Genomic DNA, 12,055 nt, shown 5'->3' on the forward strand with positions numbered 1-12,055 from the left:
ATTTAATAGTGGATTTGAATGTTGCAGCAACCAGGCTAAATGTCCAGTGGTTTGGATTTCGAAGAGGAGAATGTTTCTGTAAACCATTAGGCTAAAGATGCCATATGTAAAACAGTGTCAGGCAGCAGGGTCAGGTGATAGCAGTGCGTGCAGTTTGCTTTGGCTGCTTCATAATTAGCGGAATGGTGGCGTAGGCTGCTTTAATGGACCACATCCTTTTGGCTGGAGCTTCACAAGACTTAACCACCAAAGCCATAATTTGATTCGAGGATGCTAGGAGCAGGGCAAGACAATTTCAAATCAAGGAGAAATATTCAGGAAATTACATTTGTACTTAGGGATGGTTGGCTGGCTCGACTGTTGGAAAGTTCCCATTTCTGCAGTGCCGCGTGGATGAGAGTGATTTTTTTTTCTCCTTTTCATTTATTTTGAAAGTCTTGATTAGTGCAAAAATCCTCTCAGAGGCGCCCACTTAAGTATAATGTATAGTTTTCTAGATCTAAATAAACAATGATTGAATGTAGAGGTTTTAAAAGGGAGAGCTAAAGCCCGTGATTTGATCACTTACACTTACTTAATTTGAATGTAAACCTGTCGCTGTGGGAGATTTCTCACTTATTGCTTTTAACCCATAAAATGTGCAAAAGCTGTGTTTTTAGGGTTCACCGTTTCTTAGTTTTTAGCTATGACAGCATTAGATTTACCATGTGTTCAGGAGAAATTAGCATTCTAGTAAGTTTATCTCAAAAATTTAAACATTATACCTACTTTACATCAGTATGCTGGCATTAGCATTTAGCTTAAAACACCACTATGCTCTGACAAAAGGCCACATCAGCTCAGGAGTGCGTAATAACAATGAAAACTGTCCACTGCTTTATTTTTCTCAGTAAAAACAATGAAAGTCTTTCAGAAGCATGGCTGTTTTTGATTTAGATGCGGCATGCTTTTATTTTGAATTCATTTTCCTTTTATTGTCATGAAAGATGAGGAAAAATGACAACAGCCTTAATTAAATTGCTGCCAAACACATTCAGGTTGGGTCAAAATACGAGATAAATAAAAGCAGCACTGTATCAGCACCGCTTTAAAATGGCCCTGACAGGCACTTTTCTCAGCAAAGATATTTATTATTTCGAGGACCAAATAATAGTTATCAGCAAAAATTATCTCAGGGCTCTAACAAAAAGAGTAGCAGCTTATGAGGCAAAGCATTTTTCATCCATTTTAATGCTTTATGTAGTTTCCAAGCCAAATGGAACAAGGGTAAAAGCCAGATTTTCATTGGGGGATTTAGTGGGGGAAAAAAAACTCAATTACTGTTCTCCGACTGGGGGTGTTGTTAAGGACGATGTCATGATCAAACACAATTTGGATCAAACCACGACTTTATTTCACATTCTCTCACATTTCCAATCAAGGACCGATTAGCCTCAGACATTAATGAGCCTACTAATCCATTTGGGCCCCTCGTGATAACAGTTAATTGTCTGTAAAAATGTGTACAGATCCCCGTTTGGGTTGTTTACTAACTGATTTGGATGTGGTTAGGCCCTAAAGAGGTATCATTATGCTGATAGTTCTTTGGAAAATGAGCCCCTGATGGAGGCAACACCAGAGCGGAGTAGAGTTAAAAATACACAGGACTGCTTTCAACCATTGCTCACTTGAGTGCAAATTTATCACTATTTTAAAATAACATTTGGCTGTCATCAGCGCTCGTTGAACTTCATTTATAATTAGTGTGAGTTTTCTGTTTTGCCCACTACACTATAGTGACCGAGCTTTGATGTTTTTTACCTAAACCTCTGACATTTGGATTAACAGTGTAAGGTCTTGGAAAAATATGAGTAAACTGGACTACCATATGTTCCAGACAAATGGCTTCATTTGACTCTACATCTTCTGTGTCTCTTGCTTCATGTTTGTGGCTCGGTTGAAACCGAATTCCAAATTGCAGAAACATTCAAACTCAATTTGTTTCCCACATGAAGTCAGAATGGAAACTGTGCATTTGCTTGAGTTGTAGCAGACAGTTCTTCTTGAAGACAGGTACTAATGTTTCTGCTAAACGAGATTACCTATAATTGTGGGATTTTATGTCATTAAAGGTCTCTGAAAGAGTGAAATCTTATGATATTGCTGTTATTCAGCCTCTGTTTAATGGGATTTTAACCACAAGGATATTCAAATAGAAATGTCATGGTTTAGGTACGTTTTTATGTGTCTTTATGATATTGGAGAACTTAAACCAAGTCAAAAACAAGAATTTGACAGCAGTGTGAGAGGACATCATAGGATTCGTAGACACAATTACGATGGATCTGTTTTGCAGATGTTCAAGAAGCATGTTACAACTGCAACTACAGTATATACTAAGTTTACATTATTCTAGGTGTGAACAAGAATTTAACTTGATAAACTGACAAAAAATTGCAATAAAGCAATACACAGTGACAGTGAGAAGGACTAAAACATTAAATTATTACACTTGTGCGCACAAAAAAAGAGCAAGAATAAAATCCTGACCAACAAATTTCCCAACTTGGTGAATTTTTATTAACAATAATGATCCTGCTGTCATTAAAGTTAACATTTATTGATGAAACTATTTAATCCTATATACGCTTACCATTTTTCATTGTGCCAGCTAACTATTGCGTGTCTAATCAATTAAAAAAATGTGTATATTATTTAAAAAATTGTCACTCTGGACACACTACCAGAAAACGTTTTACAAATATCCATAATCATGTCCTTCTATATAGGAAGCATCACACATGATGCACTGTGTTACTGTGCAGCATATGTACTTGCCTTGTTGTTTTCTTGAAGGAACCACGAGTGTGTGTGTGTGTGTGTGTGTTTGTATTCTGGCCACTCAGCCTGCAACCTTGGCTGGCCTGTTCTGACACCCAATTTATTGTCTTGTGATTTGAGGCCTTAGTTTCTCATTACACCCAAAGTTTTTGTGTCCTTGCGCGACAAAAATTAGCTTGTGTGTCTGTGTAAATCACCTGTCATATGCACATGCTCCTTTAAGAAAAGGCCAAGGGTGTCATTTGATTCCTGCTGCCTTGCTTTCATATTTATGCGTCTCATATTCACGTCCATTGGCTGTGTCTCCGTTGGGCTATCCATCAAGACTTTTTATCCCCATCGCACCAACAACGCGGACATAAAACGCTCTTTTACGTCAGCAAAATGCTGCCACAAATAAAACTTGAACAACACACCTCTTTATTTGTCTGGATAATAAAGTACATAAATTAAAAGTGATAAGTGACAATTTTTGCATTAGTCATATCCTATGGGCTTGGGCTTTAATGGAAATTACCAGAGGCAGAGACGCTGTAATATAAAGTATAAGCCACAAAACTGGAAAACATAGGTGATATATTAATGAGTTTACCAAACTGAAGGACATCCAGACCCAGGGGGATGTGTCCAGCTTTCTCCAGGACAAGGCCATTTTTCAAACTAACATGTCAACGGAACATTTTGAAAACTAGATCACTCATCCTGTCAAATTAAATTTCCAGCATTTGTGAAATATTCATTTTACAAATTTATTTGTTGCTGGTTGCTTTCATGGTGCATGTATTTTGTTTTGGTTCACCTGCCCGTAGACTGAGGGTGACTTTTACCTGTCTGGTTACAATGCATGTCGATAAAAAAATAAATCAGATAAATGGAGCTTGAGGTTTTGAATATTGCCATGTTAAATAGAAAAGACAAATCCATGTTACATAAACTACAAATTAAATACTGTTTTTGAAAAGCAAAGGAAACAGTCAAAGAATGACAAAAGAGTTAAATACACAGTTAAGTTACATATTTTATTAACTCACCATGGTGTAAAACTGAGCAGTAAAAAAAAAAAAAAAATCAATCATATTAAATCATAGCTGTTCACTTTTTCAAAAGCACATCCACCCACTAGAAAAGTAAATTCAGTCTGTACTGCCTGCACCACAACGCAAATGATGCTCATCTCCGGGTTGTAGATTTTACCATTTATCAGGATGAATAAAACAGAAACAAAACAAAAACTAAAAAGGGAACCTAGTTAAAAGCAGTGGGATGAATAGACGTCTCTCTCAATTTTGTACACTCAGCCAGAATAAGTTGCCTTTGGCCTGCTTAGGGGTAGAAGGTGAGGGAAGCACACAAAAGCATTGCAATTATTCTGCTCTGGCACAACAACAGAGAGCAAAAGGAGCATCAAAGGCTTTCCTCTGAGCAAAATAGGGCTCTCTCAGAGGAAAAGCACAACCTGTGTGTGAATACCGGTGCATGGACTTTTGGTCCTCTCTTGAGACACACGAGGCAAAGGATGTGTGTCAATAGAGTTGCAGTGCCTATCCACTTTGATTATGTTGTGGTACAGTATGCACTGGCAGTAGTGTAAAGAGCAGTTTTCACTATTTGCTTTAGATATAGTAAGTTTTGGAAAAGGTAGATATGTGAAATTCATTTTTTCACACACAAAACACGGCATTCCACAAACACTGTAAGAAATGGCTGTGTATTAACAGCTGTAGGACTGCATTTTCCAACAGAAATTGTCCATATTATCCATGATTCACAGGTGTATTTCTGTTCAGATTTTGGAATTTCGTGATTATCAGTCAATGTAATTGTTGTCATGTCTTGGTTTATGTTTGTTTGTGATGTTTAAAGAGGCTGTTACGAATTAATAACTGTAGAATAAATTAGGGATAATAAAAAATCACATATTCTTTTATTTTTGTTCAATCTATGGGAATGTGAAAGATATATAAGTCCTTAAAAATACTTTTTGCCACGGTACATTTGTTTGACAGTGTATTATCACTGCAGGTGTATCATTAATATTCAGCAAAGTTTTAAATTTCATTGGTGTAGGTATTACACTGACTAAAATGGTCTTTTGTATGTACAATAGGGGAACTATAAATTAATAACAGCAGTCCTTATTTTAGTTGCAGGACAAGAAGTCTGGGCCATGAGCTGCAAGCACATTGTGCTATTTTACTAATTTTCTTTTTGAAACAACTGCAATTTTCATACTGCATTTATTTCCCATTAAATAACAAAAAATATCCTATTTTTCACAGTAGATACACCAATAAATAACAGCAAATGCCTTTTGTTATAACAGATGTACCATTAAATGGAATATGTCTTGTTTTTAGCTGTTGACAGACCATTAAAAGCTTAAAAAGCATTTGCTTCAAATTTACAACGTGACAGGGGTTTCATTTACGATTAATTCAAATGTATAAACACACTGGACTGGTGGATCTTTGGTTGTGGTGCTGTGTTTATCAGTTTATAGGAAAAATACAATTCCATTGTTATCTCTCTAATCTACCTTTTACCTATTTATAGTTACTATTTAAATTACTATTAATTATTTAGTTATTTTGATTTTGTATGTTTTTCAATTAATTGCTTTCAAACTGCCCCATCTTTCATTATAGCATATTTTATATAGTGTTTATGTATAGTGTTTTCTGAATAATTATCAACACTCTGCTATTACTTAGTAATGATGTTTTCCTGAGTGTTTGTCAGAACTTAAATGTGACATTAAGAAAGAAAAAAGAGAACGGGGAGACGGATTTTCTATCAGGCATATTTCAGGGCACCTCGCTGTATAAACAGGGTCCTTCAACAACGCGGAAGTTAAGCTCACATGTTTCTGTGTACATTCACCGGTTGCTAAGCGCAGCTATCACTTTCTAAACCGTTAGTCAATACTGTTGGACTCTAAAGCAAAATACAAGAAGATGAAGGTGGTTGCTTTAATAAGGTAACCGCATTTTTTTTTATTTATTTAACCACCTCATTGCTGTGTCGCGGATGTTCTGGTGGCAGCAGTGCAATATGTGGAAGAGGATGTTGTATTTTCAAAACCAGAACACAACACTAATGAAATGTTTAAGTTACTGAATATGCTGGCATTGAAAATTATTACAAGAATAGCATACAATAGCCAACTTACTGTAGTAAGTAAGAGTAAAGACTTTAAATAACACATCATCAGCCACTGCTCCAGCTACATGCTTTTCATCGCTGGATATTAATGTTGCTGCACCCTATTCCCAGATTACTAACCGTACACCCATGTTAATGCATAACATTTTAATGACTCAAACACAGCCTTACCTGCGTGTCCATTTCTCATGCTGTGTTCCAGTGGGGGCAAAGACAGCTGCTACAACATGATGCAGTGTGTTGCTGCTGGTCACCGGATCGTAGCTCTGGCCAACCTGCGCCCTGCTCACACAGGTGAGGAGAAGAAGGGTTAGGTATGATCTATGTGGGCCAGCCAGCTGCACTTCTGCGGACTAAGAAACTAAGGAGTGAACTTTGCATACATAAATAACTGCAGAACTTTCAGTATGAACTGTGTGTAGTTTTGTGTGCAGACAGATACATGCTTTTTCAGCTGGGGGTTTAATTTTACATGTGAAATATGCAAAAATGAATGAATTTTGTATATCTTTTTGTTAATTTCTATATTAACGTAAAAAAAACAACAACAACAGTGAAGTAATGGTTACAGTTGTTTCAGCCATGTGCTCTTTTGCAGGAATACTCTTCTCACACTAGCTGTAGATTATGGGTATAAGCCCGCCACTGGCTGCACATTTCACACAATGTCCTCCTCCCAATCCACCATCTACCTTTTCAAAAATCCCCTTTACTTCACGAAACAGCACAAACAACAATGACCTCCTGTGCAGCCCCACCTTTCCAGTACATTATCCTTTGTAATAGCAGTGCTTGCCTCCGTGCATGCAATTGTTCAACCAAAACTGTTCCTCCATCGTTGTTTTGAATGAACACCATCACATTATCCTTGTCTTAGCCCCACCCAAGGTGATTACAATTGTTTTAAACAAATACAAACATGCCAGAACTTTTCTAAATCTATAGCAGAATGACAGTAAGGTGATGCCACATCATTCTACACAGCGCTGTGTCAGCCTGGAGAATGGTCTGGCCATGCGAGACTCGAGATGCACTAATTTGGAAATACCTCTGATATAGATAACTGATAATAATTTCCATGTCTATCATGCACTTTAAGGAAAGCAAATGTTGCTAAAAAATTAATCTACTGCGTGTCCAGCAGCTCTCAAAGAGAGGAACAGGAGTGAAATTTTCTAATACTATGATAGTGAAAACAAAACTCTTTATCCATTAGTCGGTTATGCAGAGTTCTGTAGGTTTAACCATGGTCATTTTTTCCATACTTTATTAGAAATGCTGCGTCCCACTTTCTAAAATCAAAAGGATTCCTACAGATGATGAAGAGGCATCCTCTGAAATGAACCTGGAGTATTTACTACTGACCCCTTTTCTTGGATATTTGTGTAACACACTCACATGTGGTGAGCTGAAAGCAGTGGTCTGCTCTAACCCAAAAACACGTCAGCATTTTGTTTTTCTGCAAGCGAGTGAACATATTAGTAACTGATCATGAATAACTGATTAACATAACAAAAACTAAAACCTTAAAACTGACTTTGTTGTCACGTGATGTTCACCATTAGAATAACCCATAACACTGTACTGATGTTACAAATGGAAAATATAAAAAATAAAATACGTATGTGTAATTTTACATTGTTATGTTTATTTTATTTTTTACATCAGTGTTTAGAGAGCTTTCAGCATTTCGGGTATTAATTGCAAATTTGTTCAAAATCTTGGTTACCTAAACCTCTTGAACTTTAGTATTTACAAAAGTGCATGTCTTTTGGAATAGACTCAAACTCTCTGTCCTCTGTTAAAACTGTTGATCTGTTAGAAGCCAACAAAATGTAAGTTGCTTCACTAATAGGCTCGACAGTTAATTAGAATTAATTTGTAATTTGTGTGTAAGAATTTGCTTCTTTTATCAGTGCAAAACATACCAGGTGTGGATGTAGTGGATGGACTGTTAGAGGAGTGATTAAAGACACTTTAATTCTGCAGGTTATTGTTCTGCTTGGTCATAAGGTGTTTTGATAAATTGCTCTGATAACTGTCTCTTGTACTGGCAGCTTTTCTTGAATTTACAAGGAAAACCAAAAACTGATTTGAGTTTCATACAACTTGCTGTCTGTTTCAGTCTGTGCATCCCTGTTCTGTGTAAGAAGCCCCAGTTTGGTGTAAACAGAGAGCAGACTGGAAGAGAGAAGCAAAAATCTTCACTCAGAGATGCTGAGAAGAGCTGCGAGTGGCATTTCTAATCTGCAGTATATGCTGCATTATCAGACATAAATATTGGCTGAAATAACATTGTTGGAACATTAATGAGAAGAAGTTAAGTGTGTTCCTTCTCAGCCACAGATATATTATTCATCCCTAGCTCACGCTTATGCAGTTAAAATCATTCACACCTAAAAACTGCCCTCTGCAGCCCTGACCCAGTGGATCTATACCGGCTGTTGAGCAGCTCCACCCGAGCAGTAACTTTTTATGGGTCTTTGTCAAGTGCATCTAAGTGGTGTTAATGAGAAGGGAGCTAATGCTGCTCTTATGTTTTACCCATTCACATTTACTTTGTCCATCTGGGGATTGAAATAGTGGCTTTCCAGTCACAAGGCCACCGGTTTAGGTTACCACACTGCGAAAAAGATGAAACCTGTAAAACATGAGACCAAAAATGTTTTTTAAGAACATGTAAGTTTACAAATGTGACCAATTTGTGGGCTTCAATCACTGCTGTTTTCATAGTAACAGGTTTATTGAAATTTCTTTTTTTATTTTATTAAAACATTTGTCCTTAAGGATCTTGTTGGTCTCTGTTTCATATCTGAAGATACAGTTTGTTTATTCATATTAAAACATAATTGGCAAATAATTTTAATTGAAAAATTGTTAGTCGTTACCCTTATCTGAAACGAGCCAGTAGATTTTTGATCAAGCTTGATAATTTCACAGATGATTGCAGCATCATGACCTGCACATTTAACTAAACTCAACATCCCTTTTGTCAAATACATGTTTAATGAGTTATCAGCAGACTCAGGCTGTAACATGCTTCATTCCTTCATGCCACAGATGAGCTGGACAGCTACATGTACCAGACGGTGGGCCACCAGGCTATAGAGCTGTATGCTGACGCCATGGAGCTGCCTCTGTACAGACGCACCATCCAGGGTTCCAGCCTTGACACCAGCAGAGACTACAGTGAGACAGAAGGGGACGAGGTGGAGGATCTGTATCAGCTGCTGCACCTTGTCAAGGTATTTCTCTCTTTAAAAAGAATTTTTCTCTGACCAAGAAGCCTCGATACTCAAAGATCCCAGGGCCTTTTATTTTCCAGGCACTCACAATATACTGTTTAATTTATCTATTTTCATCACTAATACTTAATAAATAATTAAAAACTGTAGAGGCTTGCGCCACTGTAGGTATCTGTAGCATTGTTTCAAGTTTTTCACATTCACATTTCATTTTCACTGTCGCCGTATATTTTACATGGGTTTGAATATACATTAATTTATTTATTTTCATGTGAAGAAATACAGCAAAATATTTAATATGTGCCCATAAACACTCACACACAGCGGCACCCATTGCCTCCCAGTTTTTTCTTCCTTGACTGAAGTCCATTTTGTCACTTGATTAGAGATAATTTGGAAAGGCACACACCTTTGTGTACAAGGTTTCACAATTGACAGTACACGTTAACGCAGAAACCAAGCCATGAAGTTGAGGATACCACTGAGGCATAGATCTGGGGAGAGCTACCGAACAAAATCTGCTGCACTAAAAAATCCGCAATTCTTACATACGAGAAGTTTGGAATAAACGGGACTCTTCCGAGAGCCGGCGCAACCAAGCATTGGAGCAGAAGGAACTTAGTTGAAGCGGTCATGAAGAACCTGTTGGCCACTCTGAGTGAGTTACAGAGATCCTGTGTGAGGATGAAAGAAACTTCTATGACAGCCATCACCGCCAATTCACAGATCTGAATGACCAGATAAAAGCATTTTTTTCATGACAGACACATGAAAGCCCACTTCGAAATTGCAAAAAAACCCCACCAGGCTGAAAAGTGAAATTCTACAGCTTGATGAAACCAACATTAAACAATCTGGCTGCATTTTTAAGTGTCGTGTCTGGAGGAAGCCAGGCATTGTTCATCACCTTTCCCAGTACCGATCCAGCATGGCGGCGGCAGCATTATGCTATAGGGGAGGTTTCCTGTGGCTCGGACAGGTAGACTTGTCAGTTTTGAGGTAAAGCTGTTAGAGGAAAATGCAGACATTTCTCTCATGCTCAGGACAGTGACCCAAATCACACAGTTAAGACAACACTGGAGAGGCTTTTGGGCAACTCTGAATGTCTTTGAGTGGCCCAATCAAACATATCTAGATAAACCTGAAAATGACTGTTTACTGTTGATCCCTGTCCAACTTGACAGAATTTGAGACGATCTGCTGAGAAGAATGGCAGAAAATCCCGAAATCCAAGCTTGTGGCGTCTTGAAAACTTAAGTCAGTGGAACAAACATAACAAAATATGACAACTTAGCAAAATGTGAAAAAATGAAAGGATCTGAATACTTTCTAAGTGCACTTTATGTCACACGATTGACACTTTTACAAGTCATTCTGTTCAGATTCAGAGTCACTTGGTAGCCCATCACGCTGTCTCAAACAGATCGTACTTGTGGTGCACCCAGTCTACCGGGACGATTAGAAAGCTGTGTTAGTGCTTTTAGCCTGTCTTGTTTAGTATGTCTTAATTTCACTTTCAAAGTGGAGTAACTTTTCTTTTTTATCCTACTCTGGAAAATAGTGTGCCTGTTGTATCAGTTAATCAAAGTTTCATGTGCAAAGTTTGAGCGAGGTGCCCTTGAACAATGGCTTCACAGGAAAAATTCTATTCTTTTTTTCATCTCACTTGACAGAAGATCAGATGCAAAAATTAATCACCAAATTAATATTTCATCAAATACCACTTTTGCCAGGACACTGAGAAAATATTCATTTGATGCCAAATTATGTATGAGACCTCGGTGGTCCAGTGTGGTACGGGGTGGCTGACTGACAGGTTGGAGATAACTGCGTGTGTGTTTAACACACCGCTGGCGCTGCCTGCCTACCTGACCGCCTGCAGCCATGAGAAAGCTACCTGGACACACATTTCAACAGCAGCAAAAGCTCTCCCTGCTGTCAGCGCAAACAGGGTGTGGGATTGATCCTGTGTAACACTTCATCCCCTCTGCAGCCCTGCTCTAACTCTTATTTTAGCCGGCAGCATCAAAATTTAAGCGCTTCTTATGGGATTGTGGATAGGAGTTTGTTGTTGAGATGGGAGTTGCCTTGGTTTTGGTGTAAATGAGAGGGGTGGAGTAGGGGGTATGCATGGTTCCTCCTGTAGGTCTGTGTGGAGACATGTTTATCTGGAGCTTAGGACTGCTCCAGGGCCCATGCATGTCCACACACCGCCTCAGTGGCAAGGGCCAGTCAGTCTGCCTCAGGGCATTTCGCGCCCTCTGCCTGACTTTCTTTGCCATCTTCTGTGTAAATCGGCAGCTTTACACATGCAGCTACATGAGAGAGCTCTTGATTGTGTGTTTTCTTGTGAGCACAGACACATTCACGCAGCCTAATTTCCGAGTTTTGGCCTCTCATGAGTGCTCACGGTCAAATATTAGACATCTCTGTGGTATGTGATGCAATATACCATCTCTGCCTGTGGTCAGGGCTCTAATTGCAAAGGGCTGCTAATTTCCCATTTCCAGGGCTTCTCTGGTCTGACCTCACCAGTCAGACAGGCCATAGATCAGGGCAGTTGGACTCCCACGGGGGACCTCGCCGGCTAGCAGACCTCCAGTCGTCTCCCCGTTTACCCCTCTTACCATCATCAGCAGACCCGCACCATAAACAACAGGCTTCCTCTTTGGCTCACTGAGTGACGGCAACCATACGAACACAACTTTTTATCTCAAATTTCAAGTTGAAATTTGAATGCTTTTTTGGCAATCTCATTAATCAATGGGTTGACTGACTTGTACCATTTATTCTCCATTATGTGAGGTACTAAACTTGTGTAATTATTT

General features: G+C 38.5%; 1 protein-coding gene across 2 annotated transcripts in view; it reads left to right on the forward strand.

Moving 5' to 3' along the window:
• Positions 1-5,662: 5,662 nt before the first annotated feature.
• Positions 5,663-12,055, forward strand: part of dph6 (diphthamine biosynthesis 6) — a 57,606-nt gene continuing 51,213 nt past the window's right edge. For both annotated transcript variants that reach the window (XM_051954866.1, XM_022214927.2), the window contains exons 1-3: positions 5,663-5,797; positions 6,185-6,276; positions 9,043-9,227. In XM_051954866.1, the coding sequence (XP_051810826.1) occupies positions 5,775-5,797; positions 6,185-6,276; positions 9,043-9,227 (300 nt within the window). In that variant the 5' untranslated portion in view covers positions 5,663-5,774. The remainder of the gene's footprint in view (positions 5,798-6,184; positions 6,277-9,042; positions 9,228-12,055) is intronic.

This window comes from Acanthochromis polyacanthus, chromosome 1 (genome assembly GCF_021347895.1).
Source record: "Acanthochromis polyacanthus isolate Apoly-LR-REF ecotype Palm Island chromosome 1, KAUST_Apoly_ChrSc, whole genome shotgun sequence".
NCBI classification, from domain to species: Eukaryota; Metazoa; Chordata; class Actinopteri; family Pomacentridae; genus Acanthochromis; species Acanthochromis polyacanthus.